The following is a 27,771-nucleotide window of genomic DNA, read 5'->3' on the forward strand; positions in this document are numbered from 1 at the left end:
TGGGGTGGGGATGTACTGAAGAACTGATTTAAAACGGGAATCAGTTCTTTCTTCAGCAGAGGGTAAAACAACTACATCTACTATTGTCTATTTTTCATTTGTCAGACCACTGAGGAATATTGCCTGTTTTGAATTTTGAGAAATCCCCCAGGATCTGTGTGAAATTCCACTGTCAAACCAAGGCTCCCCTAGCAGGTCAGATGGTAAAGGATCCGCAAGCAATTCAGGAGATCCTGGTTCCATTCCTGGGTCGGGAAGATCCCCTAGAGAAGGAAATGGCAACCCATTCCAGTATCCATGGACAGAGGAGCCTGGTGGGCTACATACAGTTCATGGTGGTCGCAAAGAGTCGGACACGACTGAGCGACTAACACACACACGCAAACCAGGACAAGTATGGTTCACAGGGATGAGAAAGGGAGGGATGGGGCCTCCTTTTAAGTTGCAACATTAACAAGAGGCTAAGAATGAACTAACTCTGGGCACGCACATGAAGGAGTGCCTGGGCCGTAGGAAGCGCTCAAAAAGAAAGAGCTCCAATTAAGACAAAGTGAACATCCTTTCCGCTATCTTGGCCTGATAACTTATGAGTGACAGACGCACAAAGACAAAGGGACCATGTCACCTTGGCGGGCGGCCGGGAACGCAGGGCGCAGGCGCGAGTGAGCGCACGTGGCTAGGCTCCCGGCTCCGCGGCCCGGGAGCTGGGTAGGGGCACGTGGCCGCCAACGTCTCCCTGGGGTCTCCAGCACCGCGCAGCCGGGCGAGGGGTGGGGAGGCCAGGAAGGACAGGCCGCGAAGGTCGTCACCAAGGTCGTGGGCCGGACGTGCGGCGCCGGAGCGACGCTGCGTGCGTGCGGGACTCGGAGTACGTGACGGAACCCCGAGTCCTCATGCCGGCCGCGCCGCCCCGCCCCTCCACTCCCCCGGGGCCCCAGAGCCACAGATTCCGCTCCGCCGGGGTGGGGGACCTCAGCCCGACACTGGAGCAGGGGGGACTGGGGCTTGTCCATACCCCCACCCATTTGCTGGGGCAGTGGGGACGCCCCAGCCCGGTCCCGCCCCATCTGCCGGGTATGTCGCCCCATCTATCCATCCGCAGCGACCGCAGCTCCTCCCTTCCCTCGGACGAGAGACCGAGTGACGGCGCGCTGGGCCAATGGCAAGGCGTCGCGGAGGGGGCGGGAAGTGGGCGGGGTCCCCTCCGGGCTGGGCAGGAAGTCCTGTCCCGCGGCGCGGAGAAGAGCTCGGGGTAGTCGGAGCCCTCGGCTTTTGCGACCTAATCGCTCATCCTCGGTGTCCGCAGCACCCTCTGTCTTTCTCTCGGGCGGCGACCTCCGGCGGCCGGGTGAGAACTCGAGGAAGGGCTGCCGAGCGAGCACCCGGGCGGGCTGCGCGTGGGTCCCTCGGGCTCGCGGGCGCTCCTGCCAGTCAGACTGCGGATGGGGGGTTCGGCTGGGATGGGGAAGGGGTGGGTCCGCGCTCGCGACTGGCCTCCCTGGCCGGAGTCGCGGCTCGACGCTGGGGCACGGCGCCCCGTTTCTCCGGAGGGGGAAGTGCACCTCAGCCTGAGATTACGGGTTACGGGGCCGCGTAACTGTCCCGGGAGATCAGGGATACAACACGCAGTCACCAAGACAGCAAGTGGCGAGGGTGGAAGGTTTGGGAAGCGCTCCAGGTCCAACCTGCGTGCTCATTAAAGCCAGGCGCTTAAGAAAATGGACAAAGAGGCCGGGAAAGGAGAGATTGCCGCGAAGCTGCAACTCCCCGCTCCGGGTCCCGCGCCCCTGCCTCCCGCTGGTGGCCCCCGGCCTGGCGCCTGGGTGTCCAGCCCGTCGCTGCTCCGGAATGAGCAGAAACTAATGTGGGTTTCGAAGGCGCTTGTCCTAGAACAGACTGCAGCGGAGCCGGGGAGTCATTGGGAAGCAATCCTGGCGACCTCACCCATGTCGGGCACGAGCCGCTTTCGGCTCCCCGGGCTGGCCACCAACAGTCAAACCCTGATCTGACATAAAAAGGATGTATTTTACGAAATCTTGTTCGCTGCTTCCTCTGCAATGTGGTCTTCCCCTTGAGCGGTGAGGGCAGCCGACTGACCTGCTTCCGGGGCACGTGTAGGCCCCGGCTGCCCGGTCTGCCCATGCTGCCCCTGGTCCAGGGTTCGGTCTAGACCGATAAAAAGCCGTGCAGGCTCCCAGTCAGACACACCTTCCTCTCTCTCTGTGCTCATAGCGTTTTAATAACTTCGGAGAAAAGTTTTTATATCCAATTTAAAGATAAGTTGAATTTTATTTTTACATCATGAAATAAGTTAATTACTTTGTCTTATATCACTAAAAGGAAACCAAAAATGAAATCTTAAAACTGTGTGATGAGGTAGTGAAATGAAGATGTGTTTAAAAGTGTATCTAAAATCTGTAAAGTAAATCAGTGGTGGCCTGAGGATGAGGGGACGGTGACTGGAAATGGCCTAAGGGAACTTTTTGGCAGTGATAAATGTTACACAGGTATGATTTCCCAAACCCCAGAGTTAACTAGAATTTTAAAAAGAAGCAAATTTACCTTTTTGTAAGATAGGAGATTAAAAACTAGATGTCTTTTTATTGGCTAATGAATAAAAACTCCATTGTTAGAAAGACACAGCCACACACGTGACTTCTTGTCTAATTTTGAAACTTAAAAAGATGCCATTTGCTGCTTCAGAACATTCCAGAGAAGATACTGGAGGAGGGCCCGGTTAGATAATGGCTTTTGAACAGTGATTAGATGTCTACCTCTGTCTTACACGTTGTTCAATTAGTTTATTCCTTGGAGATCCCCTGGGAGGGAAAGCAAGAAAAGGACTTTTTTTTTTTTTTTTAGCTCTTGATACTTACTCTTTGTAGCTGCAACCCCCACCTTTTTTAAAGGTGCTTTCAAAGGAAACTTCTTCACTTGGCATATCATAGTTCTCAAAAAATCATTTCTCTAGGTACAATTAAGATTTCATAATTAAGATTTTTAGATGGGGTGACATGCCCATTGAAAGAGACACTAATTAGATAACGTTATTTTTGTGCCCTGTCTTGCTAAAAACCCAAGCACTGTGAGGTTTGAACGTCTCAGAAATTGGCAAAGCTCACAGCACACCGACCAAGAAACTCACTCCTCTCTTCCAAACTCATAATTTCTGATTATCCTATATCAACCCATTAAAGATCCTCCTGCTGCCTCAAGTTACCTGATGAATTGTGTTTTCAGCTTTTAATTCACTGTTCTGCTAAAAACCAAATTTTCCTCCTGTAGTTTTTTTTTTTTTTAATCCCACCAGCACACGTGTGGTCAGGCTTTCTTTGCTTGCAGGACCAGCCCTGAACTAGTAGGGCCTTTCAGAGCTGCCCCCCACCTACTTTTTACGAACAATTCCCACTGCTTTCCAGCAGACATTTTCTAGTCAACTTTCCTACATTAATTTTTAGTTATATGCAGACTCTTCCTAGTATAGGAATCCGCAGACGTGACCTCGTGAATAATGAGCTGAGGCTTCGTTATGGTTCATGGAAAACGTGAACTGTGTTTCCCTGCAGAAATTCACCATGTCCATCCTGAAGGTCCACGCCAGAGAGATCTTTGACTCTCGTGGCAATCCCACCGTCGAGGTTGATCTCTTCACCGCGAAAGGTATGTGCCACCTTTGTTTCTATAGTCTGTTGCGCCACATTCCATTTTTTAAAACTTCAAATGACAGAGCCTTAGGCAAGAAACAGCTTGTGGTCTTGAAAGCCTTTCTTTCTGATCTGCACGTGCTGGTAGGCTGTGCTCCGAGGTTGGGAGGCAAGAGGCCCTTGTGCTTCTTGGTATTTAGAACAGGACGCAGGTCAGCTCCCAGGTCACTGAGATAGGGAGGTAAGGTGATACCTTGTCCCTAAAAGGGCCCGTCACTCACAGCTTGTTGTGACCAAATAAGTAGGTACAGTGTGATAGGATGGATCTTCCTTGAAAAGGAAAGAGATTAAGGCAATGGCAACCAATTCCAGTACTCTTGTCTGGAAAATCCCATGGAGGGAGAGCCTGGTAGGCTGCAGTCCATAGGGTCGCTAAGAGTTGGACACAACTGAGCAACTTCACTTTCACTTTTCACTTTATGCATTGGAGAAGGACATGGCAACCCACTCCAATATTCTTGCCTGGAGAATCCCAGGGACAGAGGAGCCTAGTGGGCTGCCGTCTATGGGGTCGCACAGAGTTGGACATGACTGAAGCGACTTAACAGCAAGGGTATATGTAGCGCTCTATGTTGGGACATTCCAGAGGCTGGTATTTTACCTGGCTATAAGTCCACATAGGAAGAATTTGCCCACATTTGAAAAGGATAGAATGGGATCCCCTTAAAATATCCCCTCCTTAATCTTTTTTACTTTAAGAAAATCTGGTGCTTCCCTACCCCCTGTGTTACCTCTAGCAACATCTCAGCCATTTTCTGAATGCCCCAAGTGCGTGAAGTTGGAAAGGGAGCTTCAGGCAGAGAGGCACCGAGTGGTGCCGAGCACAGACCTGCCAGTCAGAGCTGAGTCATGGTCTGAATCATAGGCCTGGCAGAGGAACCTCCAGCCCATCCCTTCCTGTCCTGCCTTCCCCCTTGCCCAGAAAGTGAAGGCCCCTCAAGTCTAGATTCATCTAGCAGAAGTCTACCTGTGGTTACTGTGGGGGTTGCCATGAGAACACCATTGCTTCTGGGCATGTGCCTTGTGGATTCTCCAAAGATTGCAAGAATTTCCTTTCAGTTTATGAGAATGGCTCACTTAGAGAGTGGAACTTTCCACTTGGAAATTAATGGACTTTGAACAACGAAAAAAGACCCAGGATGCTGGAAGATTGTTGAAAAGGAGGCATTTTCTTTGAAACTCTTTAAAATGACTAAAATTAATTGCTTTTAACATTTAAATGAATGGAACTTTCTCTTATGTGTCTTAATCCTTTTCAGAAAGAAAAAAAAGCCAGGAAATCATAAATTTGTTAAGAACCTTTCATCACTTCTTTCTTTCTTAGAATTTATTTTTTAGGCCAGTTTTAGGTTCACAGCAAAATCAAGTGGAAAGTAGAGTGTTCTCATCTATCCCCCATCCCCACCATCAACACTCTCAGCTGAGCAGTAGTTAGAGTCAAAGCTGCATTGATACGTTAACACCCAAAATCCATAGTTGACCTTCTTCACCTAGACTAACCTTTGTTAGAGTCAAGCCTGTATTGACTTGTTATCAGCCAAAGTCCATAGCTGACCTTAGAGTCACTTTTACTTCCATCGCGTCTTCGCCTCGTCCAGAGCTGATGGATACAGAGAAAGCCAGGGGCTGGATACAAAGAAGAACATGTGGCCTGCTGCTCACATAGTCGTGTGGTGACACAAGCATGTAACCAAGTGTGACTGAGATACTTGGTTGGTTTTTTCCTCTTGAGTTGCCCTCACATCCCTGCACTCGCCAGTTCTCAGAGGGGAAATCCCTGATAGTTTCAAGAAGGCTGCCTGCACTTCCTGCTCCCCTAACCCTGTCTGCCCCATGTAACCGGATCTCTGCAGTACCTTTCCTGACCCCGTCTGTCCTCCAAGGACAGCTGCCACTTTCTGCTCCATAGTCTAGGCTTAGCCAGGCGGCCGGTTTCTGTATCTGCGGGACTGTGATTGGGTTCTAGTGTCATTAACTCTGCGCCTTTGTTGTCCTTATTCCTTTTGTCTTCCAGCCTGTCCTGTTAGGCAGAGAACCTCCAAATAGCATTCACTGCTGCCTGAGCTGAGGCACATGAGCTGTAGAGATTCCTTTTGAGCCATCGCCTTCCAAACTTGAAAGCTAGCAACATGATCTCAGTTGTCTAAGGGAAGCTTAGCAACAGTGCTCTCTAGCAGGACTGTCTAAAATAGCTTGGTGTTTCCATGGGTTACGAGCTCCTAGAACATGACAAATCCCGCAAGTGGATTCATGGTGCTTCTGTTGGACTGTGTGGCTGAGTGTGGTCCATGGGCCAGCGGCAGGGCACCACCTGGGAGGTTTCAGAGATGCAGACTCAAATATCCTGTCATGCCTCAGGAGCTGCATTTTAACCCACAGGTGCTGTGTGCGCATGTTAAAACTGGAGAAGCTCTGCTCCGGACCTTTCTCTTTAAACTAGAGAGATTCATCAGCTCTGCTGTAGGGTCTTCAATATAAAGTCATAAAAGCACGGGAGGCAGGAGGAACAGCCATCTGAGTCTCCCCGATGTTGGGAGGAAGTGAGCACTTCCGGAGGGCCGATGCCCTCTGTGCCGGGAGGGATCTGGGAGCTATTGCCTAATCATTAGTAAACATTTTCCCCCCTCTCTTTCTCAACATCCAGGTCTCTTCAGAGCTGCTGTGCCCAGTGGTGCCTCAACTGGAATCTATGAGGCCCTGGAGCTCCGAGACAATGATAAGACGCGCTACATGGGGAAAGGTGAGCGCAGACCCAGGCCAGCTCGGCGCTGGCTGATGGATGCCAGGGCCCCTGAGCCTGTAACCCAGGGCAGGCAAAAAGTTTCACTCTTCTTTCTCCTGCGATTTGTCTCCAGTCTGTGAAGAACTCCTGGTTGGGCCAGGGAACGAGGGAGAAGAAGACACGTTAGCTAGTGCTCAGGAGAAGCCTCTCGTCCTCCAGGAGGGCTCTGAGGGCCTTCCCGGGGTGTGGTCTCAGGGGTTGGAGGCTGCCAACTCGTGATGGATAGAGCAGTCGTTGTCTCTCTGGCAGAGCCGGCCTCTGGTGGTCCTGTGCACATGTTCACCTTTCTGCAGATAGAACCCCAAACCCCAGAGGCCAGGTCACAGAAAGGCAGATGGGGCTGGACTGCGTTCTCCACGGAGTGGTGTCACCCCAGGGATGGGAACTGGTTCTGGAGAGAAGGCAGGAGCACAGGCTGTGTCACGGGTCGTGGCCCTCCCAGGGGCCACCCTGTAAGGAGGTGGAGGGCACGAGTGGGCTGCCAACTTTCCAGGGGAGGGAGCGGAGGAAAATAGTCTAGGGACACTGCATTGGAAGGGCAACAGTGAGCGAGGTCAGGTTGAGGGGGACACAGGGCCAGGGTCAGAGCGGCTCCACTGCAGGCGGCAGCGTCTGTAAAGAGCTCTCCCGAGGGGTCTCGCTGGCAGCCCAGGTAGACGCCTGCCCACGGCAGGAGGACCGCGCCCCACCCCAGTTATGATGAGGACGAATGCATGGTCCCCCCGCCTTCTCCACACCTTCCTGTTTCCTCTTTCTCTCACTCAGCGTCCTTCACAAACCTGTTCTTTTCTGAGTCTTTCTTTTTTCCTTCTCTGTCAATCTCTGCTGGTCAGGTGTCTCCAGACCCGTTAAGTATATTAACGAGTTCCTGGCACCAGCCTTGTGCACACAGGTAATACACGGGGCATCCTTTAGCCTCTGCGGCTGGCCTGTCCCGTGCATGCTCTTGCCAACTAACCTCCCTTCAGACACTGTTTGGCAGCTCTGTGTGTGGCTCTAACTCCTGGGGGTCCTAGGTAAGAGCACTCAGACTGGGCCAGAAAGCCCTCCGATTCCAGGGGGAGAGAGCCAGGGGTCCCGTTGAAGGTCTCTGGTGGGCTCTGAATATCTGGGTGAATATGGTGAGCGGTTCTCCAGCAGTGCTGCTCAAGCCTCTCTCATCAGCGTCGGTAATTTGATTTGATTATTCCTTCTAGGTGTCTCAAAGGCTGTTGAGCACATCAATAAAACTATTGCGCCTGCCCTGGTTAGCAAGGTAGGACCTGCCTCCTGATGACTAATGTATATTAATGCTATCAGAGCGCCGCCCAGTCCAGGCCGGGGGGCTTCCCTGTTTACAGAAGAGCTTATTCTGAGAGCTAAAGAAGCCGGTGGGCTTCCCTGCATGCGAATTTTGGCCTTTGCTGACCCGCCCTCTGCCTGCGTGGCCATGTCTAACAGAGCATGGAACTGGATCCGAGGGACAGGAGGCTCCAAGAGCCTTGATGTTCCCCAGCAATGATCTTGACCTCTTGGGAGATAAGATCCAGATTTTAAGGGTGGCTACCAGCGGTGTTGAATGTAGTACCTGTGGCGACTGACTCATTTTTCATGAGCTGTGGAATTAATTACTATATGTTTAAACAGCAGAACTCTTGTTAAATCAAATCCTGTTTGGAGCCTCAATATGGCAAACAGATATAAGTAGAGTTGCTATAGAGGAAGTGAGGCTGAGGATCTCACAGCCCAACCTGCTCAGCTATTTTTTGTCGCTTGTATCCTCTCTTCAGCCCCTCCCTCCCAGATTCCTATGGCCTAGCCTGGCCTCATGTGTCCTCCTTGGCGTGATCCCTCTCTCAGCTCCACTCTGTGTGCCCATAGCAAGTGGCACCTCTGCTGGCTCTATTCCCAGCTTGCCTGCTGTGGCTGGCCCGTGTGGCCCGCTGTGATTGGTCCCCAGGCAGAGTTTCCATCACTGCTGTGCCATTCCAGCCTCCCGGCCCCCTCCACGCACCCCTGTTCTTCACTGTGCCTCGGTACCCTCAGCTGGCACAGCTGACTTTCTTGGACATTTTCTTTTATTGGTTACTCCTGGTGGGTGTTGTCCTTGAGCCAACTGCTGGGGTGACGTCTAACTTTACCCAAAGTTGCCTTGACACAAAAGATGCCAAAGTGTTAACAGGGTTTGATGGACTTAAGAGATTTTTGTTTTCTTTTTGTATTTTAGTTTTTTAATAAGAAAGATGATAAATAATTTGCTGTTGTGAAGTTTTTGAAGTAATGTTGACTTTTATTTCATTACTTTGAGCCAGTTTTTAAGATGCCAATTTGGTTACTTTATACTCTCACCAAAAGTATTCATTTTGGTCAGTTATCAGACATTTTGGGGACTTCCCTGGCAGTCCACACTCCCAATGCAGGGGGCTAGGTTTGATCCCTGGTCAGAGAACTAAGGTCCCACATGCCACACACAACCTGGCCTAAAACATTAAATAAATAAAGATTTTTTTTTTTTGGCCTTGTGGACTACCTACAAAACTTGTATCTCCCATCAGACACTCAGACATCCTCACTGAGGACCGCTGAGTGACGGCAGAAACTGACTTTGATGAGCACAGCTCTTCAAATAAAGAATGAGTTCTGTTGTTCTATGGCCCCCAAAGTCACAGTGCTGGGAGAAGCACCTGATGCTCTTAAAGCCTGTGACGGGCAGTATTGTGTCTCCCTGTTTGCTCCTGACATGGATAAGCACAGAACCGACTTGGGCTTTGCTGGTGGCTCTGTGACAGGAGGGCCCAGGGCGTGCGGGTAGAAGCACCATTCCGTCCAAGCAGCTCACCCTCCTTTCTCCCTGCAGAAGCTGAACGTCGTGGAGCAGGAGAAGATCGACAAGCTGATGATAGAGATGGACGGCACAGAAAATAAGTGTGAGTGGCCCAAGGGGAACCTTTGCAGGATGGCCGTAGCTTCTCCTAAAGACTCTTGAAGTCCCTTGGGGAGAGGTCATGTCATCCCTAATGATGAGTTATGTGACCAGATAGCTGTGGTCCTTGCCTCATGTTCATAAATTACATCTTTAAATATCAGGAGTACAGCCAGCTGACAGCAGCAGGTGTGGAGGGTTACTCAGAAGAGGCCTGTGCTTTAGATAGTCTAGCAATTTGCAGAACTTTCTAGAGTTCCATAGACCAAAGAAAGGGCTTTCTCTTTCGATGAAGAGCAGATGAGTGTATGTGGGAAGGAGGCTGTTGCATTTCTGGTGTGATAGAGATGAAGAGGTTCAGAATACAATCCAGGGCGCACACAGTGGTGGTCCAGGCAGGAATGCCAGTTAGAGGAAGGCTGGTGGGTAAGACACACCTTCATTTAACTGTTCTGTTCCAGCCAAGTTTGGTGCAAACGCCATCCTGGGCGTGTCCCTGGCTGTCTGCAAGGCTGGTGCTGTGGAGAAGGGGGTGCCCCTCTACCGCCACATCGCCGACTTGGCTGGCAATGCCGAGGTCATCCTGCCAGTTCCAGTGAGTAATTGCTTTGAGCTTCCCGTGTGCGAAGGAGGGAGTGTTTGCTTTCTCATGGGGACCCAAAAGCTCCCGCCTCTCCAGTTCATCCATATGTGACCCTCCAGCACAAGGGTACAAGCGGGCTCTGGGGGTCTCGGCTGCAGACAGCTCTGCCAGCGCCGGCTGACAGCGACCTTGAGCGGTGGCCCAGCTGCCCTGCACCCATCTCCTTAGTTGTCGATGGGAGAGGGACTCTGCACTTGCCTTGTTGGATCATGTGCACCTGTGGAGGTGGCTGCAGTGCAGTGATGGCATGGGCTCCATGCAAGAGCTGGGCATTGGGGGCTGCTGAGGGCAGGGAGACCCTCCGGGCCGGGAGCTATACTCCTCTCTCTCCCCACAGGCTTTCAATGTCATCAACGGTGGCTCTCATGCTGGCAACAAGCTGGCCATGCAGGAGTTTATGATCCTTCCTGTTGGGGCCGAAAACTTCCGGGAGGCCATGCGCATCGGAGCAGAGGTTTACCACAACCTGAAGAACGTCATCAAGGAGAAATACGGGAAGGACGCCACGAATGTTGGAGATGAGGGTGGCTTTGCCCCCAACATCCTGGAGAACAAAGAAGGTAGCAGCTCCAGGGGAGCCCCAACCCTGGGCACCGCAGCACCCCTCCCACCCCCACCCCCAGTCTGCTGCTTTTCTACCTGCCATTCATCAAGTACCAAATTGCAAAACCCTTTGTGATTTAAGAAACTAGCACTTCCTTTAAAAAAGAGAGAGAAGTTTTCTTATTAATTTGACTTCTAAATGGCCAGATGATTTGCTTATACCATCCTTGCTCCTCAGCGATGGCAAAAGTGTGCGGCCTGCTCCCTGTTTAAGGATACTGGCATGCTGAGGTTTCAGGTCATTCAACCGCAGTAATGCTGTACATGCTTTGTTTCACTTTGAATCCTTAGATTGAGAGTTGAAGAGAGGATACAGAAGTCTTAGAAGAAGAATTCATGGCTGAATTTTTTGTTTTAGAAGAAAAAGTTAGGGTTGCAAGCATATTTCATGGGCTTCAGGGATGGTTAGTGAAAGGAAATGTCCATCCTGACCTTTGGGTCCATCATACACAGTAGCTGACATTCGACTGTTTTAACTTATGAAAACTCAGCCGTCTCATGTGGTTTGAATTTGGGCGCCTTTGCTGTGCAACAGTAGCCAGTGTCTTGGTCCGTATCCCTACAGGCAGTGCTTCTGAGTGAGGCCGACCCTGAGCCTGGACCCGGACAGCAGAGCCTCAGCGTGGGGCTCCCTGTCAGTCCACTGGGCTCCCTTTTGGATCGCAGCCTTGTCATTCAGTCACTTAAATCGTGTCTTGACTCTTTCTGATCCCATGGACTACAGCATGCCAGGGTTCCGAACGTCCTTCACCCTCTGCTAGAGTTTGCTCAGATTCATGTCCATTTAGTTGGTGATGCTGTCTAACCATCTTATTCTCTGTCTTGGCTCTATTTAAAGCCCGTTCTTCGGGACAGCTGATCTCAGCTGGTCACTGTAACTGTATCTTGGCCAGCACAGCTGTTCTTTGGTGCTAAATTTGGGAGCATTTGTCAGTGAAAAAGCCTCTGAGAGTCAATTTCCAACTTGGCCATGCACTTGTGGCCTTAAGCAAAGGTTTCTTGCCCCAGAACATAAAAAAGTTCCTGGAATCTTGAGACTGGTGGTTGGGGCCAGAGCACCTTATCTTCCCTATGTTACGGTTCCCACTGGGCAGAGCTGGCCTGGTCTCCAAAGCCGTCACCACCATCTCTTTCCAGCCCTGGAGCTGCTGAAGAACGCCATCGGCAAGGCTGGCTACAGCGACAAGGTCGTCATCGGCATGGACGTAGCTGCCTCTGAGTTCTACAGGTCGGGCAAGTATGACCTGGACTTCAAGTCGCCCGATGACCCCAACAGGTACATCACACCTGACGAGCTGGCCGACCTGTACAAGTCCTTCATCAGGGACTACCCAGGTGAGTGTTCCCAGGGTGGCTGCGGGTGTGAGCGGCGGGTAGCACCCCCGCGTGGTGCGCACGCCTGTGTCACTCCCACAACAGCCTCCTGAATGAGCAGATGTGAGGCCGAGACTGCCGGGCGCTCCTGCACGCGGGAGAGGGGACCCTGAGGCAGCGAGTGGGTTAGAACTTGCCAGGGGCGCTCAGCCAACAGCGGCACAGGTGTTCACACCAGGCAGTGCTTCTGAGTGCCCATGTTTAACACTGAGCACCTTGGTGGAAATGGGACTGGAACGTACATCCCAGTATTGCCCCTCTGGGTCCACAGCCCTGTTCTTACTCTCAGTGGCACTAAACTGAAAACCCGCTGGGCAGTGGGTTTTCTGCCTCCACGACCATGGGGTTGCAGGATTGCAGTTACCATGCTCACTGTCACAGGAGGGCTGGGTAGGGCAGACTCCTTCCAGAACTTGCTTTAGGGACGGGCTGTCTGCAGGTGAGAAGGGTGAGGCCAGGTGAGCCTCAGTTCGGGGGAAGGGGGGCTCCAGCGGTGTTGCCAGTCAGCAGCCTGGGATGCCACCCTGATGAAACACTCTCCTCTCCTCAGTGGTGTCTATCGAGGACCCCTTCGACCAGGATGACTGGGAAGCTTGGCAGAAGTTCACTGCCAGCGCGGGGATCCAGGTGGTGGGGGACGACCTCACTGTGACCAACCCCAAGCGGATCGCCAAGGCCGTGAGCGAGAAATCCTGCAACTGCCTCCTGCTCAAAGTGAACCAGATCGGCTCCGTGACCGAGTCCCTGCAGGCGTGAGTGCCCGCCCTCTGGGGGCAGCTCTGGTGAAGAGAGGAGCCTGAACCTGGTGGTGGGGAGGGGGCTCCTGATTGGAACTCCAGGTGGCATTTAAAGTTAGCAATGGCTCCCAGGGGACCAGGACACTCGGCAGTTGTGGCCTGGTCCTGACGGCTGGATGGCCCTGCACTCATAATTCCATCTCACATGGAGAAAGTCAGGGCACACACACACACCTCTCTCTCGAGGAGGCTAAACCCACTAGGTTTCCAAACGTGACTGCAGGGCAGAGAACATCCTTGGGCCTTTGGGGGAGGTGGAAGGTAATCCTGGCCCCAGCAGTTGAGGGCTCGGGAGGGGCTGCGGTGCCTGAGCCGCGGAGCCGTGCCAGCCTGGTTTCTCTGGCTCCTAGGTGCAAGCTGGCCCAGTCCAACGGGTGGGGCGTCATGGTGTCACATCGCTCCGGGGAGACTGAGGACACCTTCATTGCTGACCTGGTGGTGGGGCTGTGCACGGGGCAGGTAAGGAGCTCCCTGACACGAAGGACGGGCCTTGCTTCTCTCCTGCACACAGATCTGAGGTGGGGTGGAGAGAATGGAGTCCTGGGTGCCTCTTTTCCCCCCTTCCTAGGTCAGAGAGCCTCCTTAAGGCCTTGCTGTCTCTCTGCCTGGCACCCTCCCCTTGCCCAAAGTGTCCGAGAGGCTTCATTGTCCACTGTAAGCAGCTGTGGCCTTTGTTTTCTCCTTCCAGATCAAGACTGGTGCCCCGTGCCGATCTGAGCGCTTGGCCAAGTACAACCAGATCCTCAGGTAAGAGGCTGCCCGCGCTGAGTATGGGCTTGGTCCCCAGGAGGAGCCCCAGGCTGTGCTCAGCAGTACGAGGGTGGGCAGGCGCCCTGGCCCCAGCGGTGTTAGGTTGGGGCCAGTCAGGCACCCGACAGCCCTGCCCTGGAGTGGGCCTGCTCCGCACCACACTGCCTGGTGGCTCCTGGTGGGAGAGGGAACCACTCCCCTCTGGACAGTCGCATCCTAGAATTTGAGGGGGCTACAAGGAGGCCTTAGTGATTCTCTCACTTCACAGCCTTGTTTTGTGAACAGGATAACAGAGCTCAGAGAGAGAAAGAAAAATTGCCAAAGGGCGAACAGCGGGGTTTCCAGTGTTCAGCTCCTTCGGACACTCTCGTCTCTCCCCTTGTCCTTGGGAAGCTTTGCCTCTAAACACAGGGAGACCTGCCCTTCTGTTCTTTTCTTCCAATCTTGAAGGGAAAAGGAACATCTGTTTCATAAGGCCTCCCACATTACCCCATCTTTAAAACTTTATCCTGGAAAATGCCAAACGTATAAAATATAAGTGAAGAGTAGACTGTACTCCCTCCCCATCACAGGCATGCACCCGCTGTTCGTATTCCTCCGTGTTTTGTTGCCATACCCTTTTCTGACGAATCTTAAAGCAACCCCAGGCGTTTTATGGTTTCACTTGGGCACATTTCAGATAAAGTCTCCCTTTGGTTTAGCGTGGCCGCTCTGCTCTGGCGGTTCCCACGGTTAGTGCTGACCTCTCAGTGTCAACATCAGGTCTGTCTTCTAGCCTGTCTCCTCTCTTGTCACAAAGTGGCTGTTGTTTTTGACATCAGGATCCAAACAAAGTTCACACTGATGAGTGCCCCCGCCTTTTTGCCCTGTACCACTTATTCAAGAAACTGGGTTATCCTTTCTTTTAAAAACCTTTTTTTTCTCTTTTTTAAGTATTCTAAGAAGTCACAGTCCTACCATTTCTTTTTATTAGGAAGGCAGGGCAGGAAGAACAGGTGCATGAGGCGAGCCCAGATGTTCTATTCCTGGCATCTCCAAGAAGCTCAAGTTTAGGGATTAGTCGGGCAGACTGAGCGAGGGTTGAGTCCCCAAGTTCCTAGCAAGAAGTGTGTCCTTGACCACCTCTCTGGGTGGGAAGATTTGCTGCATTGAAGTTTGATGTCTTTCTTTGTCTCCCTATCTTTCTGTTTCCTAAGAATTGAAGAGGAACTGGGCAGCAAGGCCAAGTTTGCCGGCAGGAGCTTCAGAAACCCGCTCGCCAAGTAAGCTGTGGGCGGGCGAGCCCCTGCAGTCACTCGTTGGCTCCTTAGACCTGCGTCTGATGTCGCCGGGCAGTGTGAGGCCCCCACTGATGCCCACAGGGGCCTCTGGTAGTTAGCTGCCCTCTCCTCGTCCTGTGACGTCCTCACCGCTTCCTTAGACCTGCTGCAGAGCCACGCCTGACCATCTGGAGCCCTGCTGGAAACCCTAGCTCTAATCACATACTTGGCCCAAATCATTGTTCTTCTCACCTCGCTTCCACCAAGTATCCAGAACCACATGTATCTAGGTCGTCATCTCTGAGGTGTCCAGTGGGTTCGTGTGCAAAATAAAAACACCTGAGTGACCTGTATATATATGCCCTGTGTATATGAAGTAGTGTCTGAGTCTGGAAGCACCTCTACAAGAACCAGAGGCTTTGTGTCCGATAGAAGGAACAGGAGTTTGTGGAGGACATTGTATAAGTCTTTGGGGAGAGCATGTTGGGGAAAAGGTGAGAGAGGGGTCAACCCATGCCCTACAGCAGAAGCTGGGTCGGTGCCAGGAGGCAGGGCCCAACTTCAGGACCAAACTTGTTCGGGAGAGAAAAATGCAGAGCTCTCACAGGGTGCCTCAAGGGCAGCTAACTAAGTTAAAATTTGATTCATTCCTTATTTTCATCTGCCTGATCTCAAGTGTTCAGAGGCTCCATGTCGCTGATACCCACTGCCTTTGGTACTGTCTGGAGTAATGGATGAGCACCAGTAAGAGGTGAAAATACTGTGGCTTCTCTGCCCTCTGCCCCTTGATTTCTGGTGTTCTACTAACGTTTTATTTACTTCCCCTGACTTGATACAAATCCCTTGAATTGTGTTTTAAAACCCGCTGAGAGCCTCTTGCGTTGCAAGGAGAGCCAACCAGTCCATCCTAAAGGAAATCAGTCCTGAATATTCATTGGAAGGACTGATCTTGAAGCTGAAACTCCAATCCTTTGGCCCACCTGATACAAAGAACTGACTCATTGAAGACCCTGATGCTGGGGAAGATTGAAGGCTGGAGGAGAGTTGGTGATGGACAGGGAGGCCTGGCGAGCTGCAGTCCATGGGGTGGCAGAGTTGAACGACTAAGTGACTGAACTGAACCTAGCGAGGCCCCCTTGTGGACACTCTTGTTCATTGCTCATCTCTCTAACCCAAGAAGCAGAACTAGGAGAAGACAGTGTTAGTCACTCAGTCGTGTCTGATTCTGACCCCTGGACTGTAGCCTTACCAGGCTCTTCTGTCCATGGAATTCTCCAGGCAAAAATACTGGAGTGGGTTGTCGTTTCCTTCTCCAACTAGAAGATACATATACAATATTGAGATTGATCGCAAGGAATTGGCTCCTGTGATTGAGGGGCATACTGAGAGAGTCCATAGTCTGGCCAATCAGAAGGGAGTGTGATCGAGAAAGAACTCCACGGGTTCAGGTGAAACTCCTCTCTAGTGTAATCCCTGCTTTAAGAACTTTCACCTGATTCAGGCCCACCCAGATCATCCAAGAAAATTCCTTGTTCAGCATCAACAGAGAGTGGTTTGAATTACATCTGCAGAATAGCTTCACAGTAATACCTAGATTAATATTTGAATAGCAGGACTCCTATCTTATCAAAGCCATCACCCCTGTGAACTTGGCAACCACACACAAATGTCTGAAGCCATCCTTCATCTCCAGATAACAAGACCCTACTTCACCTAATGTGGTTCAGCCCTCCTGTGTACAGCCAAAACCGCTAACCTATCCCAGCTTTGTATGACTGGTTCCCATCTGAAAACTGATTCTACAAGGAAGTGATTGAACTGGGCCTGACAGTCTGACTGGACTTTGTTCATCCAAACAGATTGCTAAATTTGGTTGCATGTCAACATTTCCTATGCTTAGTCGCTCAGTTGTGCCTGACTCTCTCTTTAAGTTGAAGCCTGCCAGGCTCCTCTGTCCATGGAATTCCCCAGGCAAGAATACTGAAGTGGGTTGCCATTTCCTCCTCCAGGGGCTCTTCCTGACCCACCAATTGAACCTGAATCACCTGTGTCTCCTGCATTTCAGGAGCCATCAGGAAAGCCCACTATTTCCTGATCAGCAATTAAAGGTATTTGTCACTCAGGTTAAAGAATAGATAGGAGCCCTTTCAGATCTGTTCCACCCAGAAGGAAGGCTGCTGGGGTCTCACTGGCCCAGGGGATGCTGAGCCCCTGGGGATGGTTGACAGCTTTTCACCCAGCAGAAACAGCACGTTGCTGACACTGATGGGCAGGACTAAGCCAGGAAGAAATACAAACCATCAGCCTTTTCCTGGGCGTTCTGACTGAAGCAGGACGAGCAGCGCTGATTCAGTTTCCAAGTGTTTTTGAAGTAAACATCTCTGGTAGCTCTTGTTAGTAGTCTCTGGACTTGTGTTATGTGTTTTCTTTTTTAAGATTAACCTCATAATACAAACATTGGTTTTTCACCTGTGATTGTCTTCCAACTTCGGATTCCTGTGACAAAACTCAACTGAAAATTTGAAGCACTGTAGTTTGCAAACTTTAGTTGGCCATACCTTAGAGTCTCCCTGGGTTTTCCTGGTAGCTCAGCTGGTAAAGAATCTGCCTGCAATGCAGGAGACCCCAGTTCAATTCCCTGGTGGCTTCCTGGTGGCTTCCCTGGTGCACTCAACTGAGTGTAATGTGGGAGACCCAGGTTCGATCCCTGGGTTGGGAAGATCCCCTGGAGAAGGGAAAGGCTACCCACTCCAGTACTCTGGCCTGGAGAATTCCATGGACTATAACCCTAACCCTAACCTCTTCCAACAACATAAGAGAAGACTCTACACATGGACATCACCAGATGGTCAATACCGAAATCAGGTTGATTATATTCTTTGCAGCCAAAGATAGAGAAGCAAAAGATACAGTCACCAAAAACAAGACCGGGAGCTGACTGTGGCTCAGATCATGAACTCAACAGACATGAGTTTGAGTAAACTCCGGGAGTTGGTAATGGACAGGGAGGCCTGGCGTGCTGCAGTCCATGGGGTCACAAAAAGTCGGACACAACTGAGTGACTGAACTGAACTGAATTGATACAGCAAAAAGTCAGAGACGACTGAGCAACTTTTCACTCACTAGAGTCTCCTCATAAGTTTTTAAAGTTTTGGCCATACCCTGCATCATGTGGGAATCTTAGTTTGCAGACCAGGGATCGAGCCCGCACCCCCTGCACTGGAAGGCAGAATCTTAACCACTGGGAGGGAAATACCCCCTCTGCCTCCCAGGCCAAGTAAATCAGAACCTGAGAGCGGAAACCAGAGGCTCAGTGTTAAAAAATTTTTCCCAGCTGACTCCAGTATGCAGCTCTGAGCCTGGTAATACTCTGTGCCTCTGGCCCTGGTAATTTTATTTTAATGAATTCAGCTGAGACTGGAAGATGGCAGCTGAAGGCAGTCAACACAGGTCACAGAACTGCAAGCGGAGCCATTTGCAGGAAGGAAGCCTGGACAGGAGCCTTCTTCTTGACTTAAGAACTCTGTGTCGAGTCAGCTCTCTACATGGTTTGGCACCAGGGACTGGTTTCATGGAAGACAGTTTTTCCATGGACTGGCACTGGGACTGGGGGATGATGGTTCAGGCGATAATACGAGCGATGGGGAACAGCAGATGAAGCTTCACCAGCTCAACTCTTGCTGTGAAGCCTGGTTCCTAACAGGTTCATGGACCAGTATTGATCTGTCTTGAGGGTTGGAGACCCCTGCCATAAATGGTCACATGGTGGGGGGGATGAATCGGGTGATTGGGATGGCCATATCCACTACTGATACTGTACATAAAAGAGATAACTAGTTAGAAACAACGGTGTAGCTCAGGGAACTCTTCTCAGCACTCTGTGGTGACCTAAATGGGAAGGAAATCCAAGAAAGAGGGAACATATGTATACATATAGCTGATTCCTTTTGCTGTACTGTAGAAATGAACGCAAGTTTATAAAGCAGCGTTCCTGATGGCTCAGCTGGTTAAGAACCCACATACCAGGGGCGGAGACCTGAGAGACTCATGTTCCATCTCTGGGTCGGAAAGATCCCCTGGAGGAGGGCATGGCAACCCACTCCAGTATTCTTCCCTGGAGAATCCCCACGGAGAGAGGTGCCTGGCAGGCTATAGTCCATGGGGTCGCAGAGTCAGACAAGACTGAAGTGACTTGGCATGCATGCACACATACTCCAATAAAAATTAATTTAAAAAAAGAAATGGTCACATCACCTTAGCCTCCCACCCAGAATAGAATGAATTAGACCATCAAGTGCTGATACACTTACCTAGGAAGAGGCACATGGGGAAAGCCTGGCATGCTGTAGTCCATGAACAACAATAGAAGAGGTCCAGGGCATAGGGAAAGGGGAAGGTGCCCTTGAGCGCTTAGAAAGCCCCTGTGGCCGTGACCGAAGGAAAAAGGGGCAGAGTTTAGAGCGGAAAGTTCATAGCAACCCTAGAGAAGTATGGGGACCCACTGAGCCAAATTCACTGATTTGCCTTCAGTCACAGGCACCTGTTGTTTTACTGTGTTGTCTTTTAAATATTTATTTGCTGCTCTGGGTCTTTGTTGTGGCGTGTAGGATCTAGTTCCCCAATCAGGAATGAAACCAGGGCCCCCTGCATTGGGAGTGTGGAGTCTTAGCCACTGGACACCAGGGAAGTCCGCATGTGCCTGTTTTAAGTGTACAGTCTGATGTGTTTTAAAAAATGCACCTGGTAACCAGCATTACTACCACGACAGACCATTTCCAACACCCCAGGAGTTTCTTGAGCCCCTTCCCAATTAACTCCCACCCTGAAAAGCAAGCAACCTAGTGGTTTTTAAATTCAAATTAGTTGTCAAGAATCTAAAACACAGATTTCTTGTAAAAATTCCAATTTCTGGGTTCTAATGGATTGACATTAGACATTAAAACTTGACAACACTGGGCCCACATTCCTAGAAGGCAGCAGTTGGCCATCTTCCTTTTTTTGACTTCACTGTACAGCATGTGGGATCTTAGTTTCTTGACCAGGGATCAAACCTGTGTCCCCTGCAGTGAAAGGCTGGAGTCTTAATTATCGGACCACCAGGGAAGTCCACGGCCATTGTCTCCTGAAGGCAGCTGCTTTTGAATCTGCCACTCTGGGTCCACGGTCTCTTCTGCAGGCTGACATCTTCCCAATGCCGTTCCTTTCCTGTAAGAATCCTCTGTCCCCAGGAGCCCCGGGGGTTTAGGCCCTCCAGAGCTCCTCTGCTGTTGACAAGCAACCTCCCGGTGCCTTCAGGTAGCAACAACTCCCCAGACACAACCTTGAACACATCAGCCCACAAAGACCCATAAATGGGGCAGGCAGGGTACCACTTTATCTGATTCTGCTCATCAGCTCTAAGGGGGGAGGCCAGCCTGGCCAGTGGCATTCCCCTCTTCTTCCTGCCAATCTTGCAGCAAAGTGTGAGGGCTGGTAATCAGGCTGCCATCCATGGGGACCAGGAATGATAGCAGACTCATTTGCATATGTGACCTAAGACAGTAATTAAACCCAGGCGCCCCAGGGGTGAGGAATAGCACATTAATTCAGGAGCAATTAAAAGCCTCCAACATTACTGTCACATAGATGCCACTTCTGAGACTGGCTCTGACTGGTGACAGTCACCTTTCAGCTCCCTTGTTTGGCCACCAGACTGCCACCCTGACTGCACATTCTTGAGGGGAGCAGGCTCCCCAGACTCTCCGTCCTTTTATAGGATCCATGATGCTCTTATGGACAAGTTACTGTGAAAGACAATGCCTCGTCTTTTGTGTGTGTGTGTGGCAAAATATACATAGCAAAATTTAGCATTTTAAAACTGTCAAGTGTACAATTCAGGGGCATTAATTACATCCAAAGCTTGCATTGCTTAAGTCACTTCAGTTGTGTCCAACTCTTTGGGACACCATGGACCTAGCCCGCCAGGGTATTCTGTCCATGGGATTCTCCAGGCAATAATACTGGAGTGGGTTGTCATTTCCTACTCTGGGCGATTATCCCCAGGGATTGAACCTGGGTCTCCTACATTGCAGGCAGATTCTTTACCATCTTAGCCTCCAGGGAAGGGACTTATATATTAAGAGTAATCTTTTTTTTTTTTTTTGGAAGATAATGGTCTTTTAAAATAATTTTTTAGATTTTTACTTATTTTTGGCTGAGTTGGGTCTTTGTTGCCACACATGGGCTTTTTCTAGCTGTGGTGAGTGGGGGTTACTCTCTAGTTGTGGTGCGTGGGCTTTTCATTGTGGTGGCTCCTCTCGTTACGGAGCACAGGCTCAGTAGTTGTCACACATGGGCTTAGTTGCCCTGAGTCATGGAGGATCTTTCCAGACCAGGGATCGAACTAGTGTCCCCTGCATTGGAAGCCGGGTTCTTAATGACTAGAACATCAGGGAAGTCCGTGGTGTAACGTTTCAACGGTGTATACACGTTGAAGCCTGTGTCAATACTTCCTTCCTTTTTATGGCTGAATAATGTTACATTTTATAGATATACCACATGTATCCATTACTTCATCAATAGACACTTGGGTGGTTTCTACATTTTGGCTTTGTGAGTAATGCTTCCATGGACATATTCTCTGGTGTATGGATGGATAACAAGAAGTGGAATTGCTGGGTTGTATGGATATTCTATGTATAACTTTTTGGGGAACTACTAAACCATTTTCCACAGCAGTTGTGCCATTTTACATTCCTACCAGTAATGTATGAAGGTTCCAATTTCTCCACATTGTTATCAACACTTACTTCCCTTTTTAAAAAATTTTTTTAAAAATTATGCCCATTCTAGTAGGTGAGAAGTGGTATCTAATTGAGGTTTTGATTTGCATTTCCCTACTGTCTAATGACAGAGAAGGCAATAGCACCCCACTCCAGTACTCTTGCCTGGAAAATCCCATGGATGGAGAAGCCTGGTGGGCTGCAGTCCATGGTGTCGCTGAGAGTTGGACACGACTCAGTGACTTCACTTTCACTTTTCACTTTCATACATTGGAGAATGAAATGGCAACCCACTCCAGTGTTCTTGCCTGGAGGGGGAGATCCCAGGGACGGGGGAGCCTGGTGGGCTGCCGTCTATGGGGTCGCACAGAGTCGGACACGACTGAAGCGACTTAGCAGCAGCAGCAGCAGTATCTAATGATGTTGAACATCTTTTCACATGCCTTTTGGCCATTTGTTTATCCTCTTTCCAAGTCACTTGGCCTTTTTTCAATCAGGTTGCCTTGTTGCTGAGCCCTAGATTTTCTTTATATTTTCTGGATTCTATCAGATATATGATTTGCAAATATTTTCTCCCATCCTGTAGGGGTTTTTTTTTCCACTTTCTTGTAGTGTCCTTTGATGTACAAAAGTTTCCAAGTTTGATGAATTCCAATTTATTTTTGTCTTTTGTTGCTTGTGTTTTGGTGTCATGTTTAAGAAACCATTGTCAAATCCAAGATTATGAAGATTTGTCCTCATGTTTTCTCCTAAGAGTTTTATGGTCTTCACTCTTATTTAGGTTTCTAATCGATTTTCAGTTAATTTTTATATATGGCATAAGCTAAGCATCCAGTTTCATTTTTTTGCATGTGGATATCCAGTTTTCCCAATGCCATTTGTTGAAGAGACTGTCTTTTCTGCATTGAATAGTCTTGGCACTCTTATTGAAAATCAACTCATTATGTATACAAGTTTACTTCTGGGTTCTCTATTCTATAGGTCTATATGTCTATCCTTATGCCACTGCCACTGTTTCAATTATTTTAGCTTTATAAGACATGACCTAGCCTTTTTTGTTTTTGTTTTTGGCTTCCTCATGTGATTATTTGGGATCCTAGTTCCCTGACCAGGGATCAAAACTGAGCTCCCTGAGTTGAAGTGCAGAGTCTTAATCACTGAACCACCAGGGAAGTCCCATGACCCAGCCCTTTACATTCATCACTTTATTAACTCCTCACCAAACACTATGAAGTAGGCACTATAATCATTCTTAGGGGCCTAAAATGTTAGGTGTCTTACCCTAAGTCACAAAGTTGGTGGGTTGCAAGTTGCCTTTTGCAAGGTGACATTGCAAGTGCTCCCAGGTTGACAGACACACAAAAGGTGTGAATTCTCGTATCTTTACCTTAAAAACAACCTTCATAGCTAAGTGATGTCTTGCCAGACCTTTGGCCACTAGGATCCCAAACCAGGATCTTCCAGGAGGAAGAAAGTGATCCTGAGCAGCTCTCATCAAGGTGAGGACAAGGAGGTACTTCCTCCCAAAGGCCACAGACTCCTCCTGGAGATGGCTGCTTACAAATTCCCTTTGCTCAAAGAGCTGAAGCTGCTCTCTTTGCACCCCAGCTAAACTTGACCTTAAAAGAAGGAGACCTAGGACTTCTCCAGTGATCCAGTGGTTATGACTCTCCATTCCCAGTTCAGGGAGTGCAGGTTCAAACCCTGGTCAGGAAACTAAGATCCTGCATGCTATTTAACCAAAACCAGAAAAACAGAAATTAAAAAAATGAAAGAGACCCTGGAGCTGTTTGGGTTTGCCTGTCTCTGGCCATACTGCTGGGCAGGTCTTGCAAGGAAGTTTACCTCCGGCCTGCTCAACAGTCTGAGTATGTCTGCTTGTTCGTGAATTCCCTGTCTGTCAGGACACTGGGGCTATGACTCTTTGAGAAACACTTCAAGCTGAGAGGGGTTCTGCCGTCTCCCCTTAAATGCACAAGCACACACACACCTCTGACCCCCATGACCCTCTATCCCCCTACTGTGCTGAATTTTTCTTCAAAACCAAAAACATCACTCAGAATGTTCAGCATCTGCTTTTCAGTCTTCCTTCAATAGGATGTAAATTTCACGAGGATTTACTTTGCAGGAACTTGCTCACTGCAGTGTCTGGAGCCAAGAATGGAGCCTGACAGAGCAGGGCCTCAGGCATAAGCAAGTGTGTGGACCAGACACATGGTCCATGGTAGCCACTTTCTAGGCCATGCGTGATATATGCAGCCACCTCTGCAGGGAGGACTCAAGCTCAGAAGTTTGGGTGCATGCTGAAAATGAAAAGAAAGGAGGACTTTTTTTTTTTTTTTTGGCCACAATGTACAGCAGATGGGATCACAGTCCCCTGACCAGGGATCAAACCTGCACCCCCTGCAGTGGAAGTACAGAGTCTTCACCACTGGACCACCAGGGAAGTCCCAATATATATATTTTTTAATTGCAGAGATTAAAAAGAAAATAGTGGTTGATGTCCAAAAGCATGACCTCAGAAGGAATCAGCTAAAGGAGAGGGCAAACCTGGAGAATGGAGTCCATCAGATCTTCAGACGTTTTCAAAAGGCGGGATCATGAAGAAGGTAGCCCTTTGGACCTGAGTGTTCCCGAGTTTCTGGATCGCGGAGGCTGGGGCCTCCCTGAACTCTAAGACAAGAAATGTCAGCCTGGGCTGCTGGACCCCTCAGGGAACAATGTTTTCCAGGTTCATCCGTGTGGTGGCTTGTAAATATTTCACTTGTTTTTACATTTCATTGTATGGATATGCCACCACTAACTGATCAAAGGTTTCAAAGGCTTACACCTATGTTTCTTTCTAAGAGTTTAATAGTTTTAACACTTGTATTTAGGTCTTTGACCCATCTGAATTAATTTTTGTGTAAGGTATTGTATGTAGATTTTGGGGGCTCCCTGGTGGCTCAGATGGTAAACAATCTGCTTGCACTGTGGAGACCCGGATTCGATCCCTGGGTTGGGAAGATCCCTGGTGATTCTCAATGGATGGACATTTGAGTGTCCAAAAAATGGAAACACACTTTTTGCCTGTTGTAAATAATACTGCTGTGTACATATGTGCACAGGTTTTTGTGTGGACTTAATTTTTTTTTTTAATATTTATTGAAAGTGAAAGTGAAGTTGCTCAGTCGTGTCTGACTCTTTGCTACCCCATGGACTGTAGCCTACCAGGCTCCTCCCTCCATGGGATTCTCCAGGCAAGAGTGGACATAATTTTTTTAAGCAGAGTTCAGGAATTCTTTTTTTTGGCTGTGCTGGGTCTTCATTGCTGCACAAGGGCTTTCTCTAGTTACAGCGAGTGGAGGCTCCTCTCATTACAGTGCACGTTTCTCATTGTGGTGGCTTCTCTTGCTGCAGAGCACGGGCTCTAGGGCACGCAGGCTTCAGTGGCTGTGATACACGGGCTCAGTTCCTTCGAGGCATGTGGAATCATCCTGGACCAGTGGTGGAAACCATCTCCCCTGCAGTGGCAGGTGGATTCTTAACCACTGGACCACCAGGAAAGTCCTGGACATGCTTTCCTTCTCTTGGTTATATACCTAGGAATGAAATTGCTGGTTCATATTTTTACTCTGTGTTTAACTTTTTGAGGAACCACTGAAGTATTTTCAACAGTGGCTGCACCATTTTACATTCCCACCAACAGTGGGAACATAACACTGGGAATTTTCCACATCCTCACCAAAATTTATTTTCTGGTTTTTTGAACAGGGTTATCTTACTGAAGTTCTGATTTCATTTCCTTAATGGTTAATGATGTTGAACATCTTTTCAGTGTGCTAATTAACAGTTTGTATATCTTCTTGGAGAAATGTCTATTCAAATCAGCCCATTTAAAAATATTTTATTTATTGATTTGTCTGTGTGGGATCTTTAGTTAAAGCATGCAAACTCTTAGTTGCAGCATGTGGGATCTAGTTCCCTGACCAGGGATTGAACCTGAGCCCTCTGCACTGAGACCTTGGAGTCTTAGCCACTGCACCACCAGGGAAGTCCTGGCTCATTTCTAAATTGGTTTACATCTTTTTGTTACTGAGTTGTGAAAATTCTTTATGTATTCCGGATACTGTTAGATCTATGATTTGCAAATATTTTCCCCATTCTGTAGCTTGCTTTTTACTTTCTTGATAGTGTCTTTTGATACACAAAGGTTTTAACTTGGATGAAGTCAAATGTATTTATTTTTTCTTTTCGTGCTTGTGCTTTTGGTGTCCTATTTAAAAGACAGTTGTCTAATCCCAGGTCTTGAAGATTTACACCCCTGTTTCCTTCTAAGAGTTTAACAGTTTTGGCTCTTACATTTCTGTCTTGGATCCATTTGAGTTGATTTTTGTGTAAGCTGTGGCATGTGGATATTCACTTGTCCTAACACCTTTGGTTGAAAAGATGTCATTTTCACCTAAGTCATAACAACTGTCAACAGATCACTTCAAAACTGTCAGAAATGTGGTGTTTTTAGAGAATGTTTTCCAGTGTCATGGCCACCCAGCACACTGCCTCACCCTTGGCTGTGCTTCTTGTTATCTTAAAAATATATATATAAACCCTTAGGGTATGGTCAGGGCTGTCAAAACTGCTGCTTTAGCTGAGCTCAAACCTAGCTAGGACTGGGAAAACAAAATTCCCATGTCAGCGTGAAAACTTCAGTCTGTCTGCTGCTGTGGAACTAGGACTCCAGACATGTAATACCTGGGGCCACAGGGGTGGAAAGGACCCCAAGCCCTCACCCAGCTTTCAGCACCCCCGGCCCGAGAGCAAGGTGACCCTCCATCCACCATCCTAGGGTGAAAGTCAGGGCTAGGATAGGGTGAGGCAAGAGAGGACTGTGGGGCAAAAATTGTAATGAGACTCTCGATCCTGCTCTCTCATCTGGTCTGCGCCATGGGCAGAAGTTAAGCTAGTAGTTCCAGTAGTCAAGTACCGATGTAAGAGTTGGCTCATAAAGAAGGCTGAGCACCAAAAATTTGATGCTTTCGAACTGTGGTGCTGGAGAAGATTCTTGAGAGTCCCTTGGACAGCAAAGAGATCAAACCAGTCAATCCTAAAGGAAATCAACCCTGAATATTCAGTGGAAGGACTGACACTGAAGCTGAAGCTCCAATACTTTGGCCACCTGATGTAAAGAGCTGACTCATTGGAAAAGACCCTGATGCTGGGAACGATTGAGGGAAGGAGAAGTGGGCAACAGAGGTTGAGCTGGTTGGATGGCATCACTGACTGAACAGACACGAATTTGAGCAAACTCCAGGAGACAGTGGAGGACAGAGGAGCCTGGCGTGCTGCAGTCCATGGGGTCACGAAGAGTTGGACAGGACTTAGCGGCTGAACAACAGTCTGGGCTCTTAGGGGTGGGCTAGGGCTGCTTTTAGCCACCAGGGGGCACTGTGGGAGCTGCCCTGAGCCCCTTAGCCTCTCTGCTTGATCCTGCTTGCTGGGCCCATCCTGCTGGCTCTAACGCTGGCCAGCCTCCCAGCTTTCCCCTCCAGCCCCAGTTGACTCTACTCTGTGGCTGACTCAGGAGCCCATGGTCAGGGCCAAGGTGGTCCAGAGCTCTGGGCAAAGCTTGGTGAGTGGAGCTGTCACTGGGTGAAGGGAAATTCCCAGACAGGAGGTCCCTTCTGCTCTTCCCTTGAGGCACAGATGCTGTGTTGAGGCCACTCCAGAGGCCACCGCAGAGGCTGCCGCAGCACCAAGGGGACACAGCCCCAGGGACTTTGTCCTGGCTTGTTTTGCTCTCTGAACTTTTTAGGACGCATGTCCCTCCCTTTAATTTTGTTAATATTGAGGACTTTTTTTCAGTCTTTCCAAGGATGAAGGAAACAAGAAGGAAACAGGCTGAGAGACATGCCTCCTGTTTTGCTGTGCTTCCCCTAAAACCAAACTCTGGGGTCAAGCCATGGGTCTCAGCTCTCCTGCCCCAGCCTCCCGGGGCCTCAGTCCAGCATGACCGTGTTGGGCATCACTGGAAAACAGCACAGGAGCGCTGGGGTGGCTCTTTCTGGGCCGTGCTGGCAGGCAGGCTGGAAAGGAGCAGGGCCCAGGTGGCTGCACAGGAAGGACGAGTCCAGGAGCACCTGCCCTCGAGGAAACCACCTGCCCCTGGACGCCTCTGTGCTCAGACAGCAGTTCGAGCTGGGAATTTCCCACACCCTGA

At 49.5% G+C, this 27,771-nt stretch overlaps 1 protein-coding gene across 1 annotated transcript; it reads left to right on the plus strand.

Moving 5' to 3' along the window:
• The first annotated feature begins 1,231 nt into the window (after window positions 1-1,231).
• ENO1 (enolase 1) lies at window positions 1,232-15,161 on the plus strand. Its single transcript, XM_068986300.1, has 12 exons — window positions 1,232-1,348; window positions 3,567-3,660; window positions 6,349-6,444; window positions 7,683-7,741; window positions 9,323-9,392; window positions 9,850-9,983; window positions 10,369-10,591; window positions 11,772-11,969; window positions 12,559-12,760; window positions 13,156-13,264; window positions 13,494-13,552; window positions 14,752-15,161. The coding sequence occupies exons 2-12, from the start codon at window positions 3,576-3,578 to the stop codon at window positions 14,819-14,821; spliced, it is 1,305 nt and encodes a 434-aa protein (XP_068842401.1). The 5' UTR covers window positions 1,232-1,348; window positions 3,567-3,575; the 3' UTR covers window positions 14,822-15,161.
• The last annotated feature ends 12,610 nt before the right edge of the window (window positions 15,162-27,771 follow it).

Source organism: Capricornis sumatraensis, chromosome 14 (genome assembly GCF_032405125.1).
Source record: "Capricornis sumatraensis isolate serow.1 chromosome 14, serow.2, whole genome shotgun sequence".
Taxonomy (NCBI): Eukaryota; Metazoa; Chordata; class Mammalia; order Artiodactyla; family Bovidae; genus Capricornis; species Capricornis sumatraensis.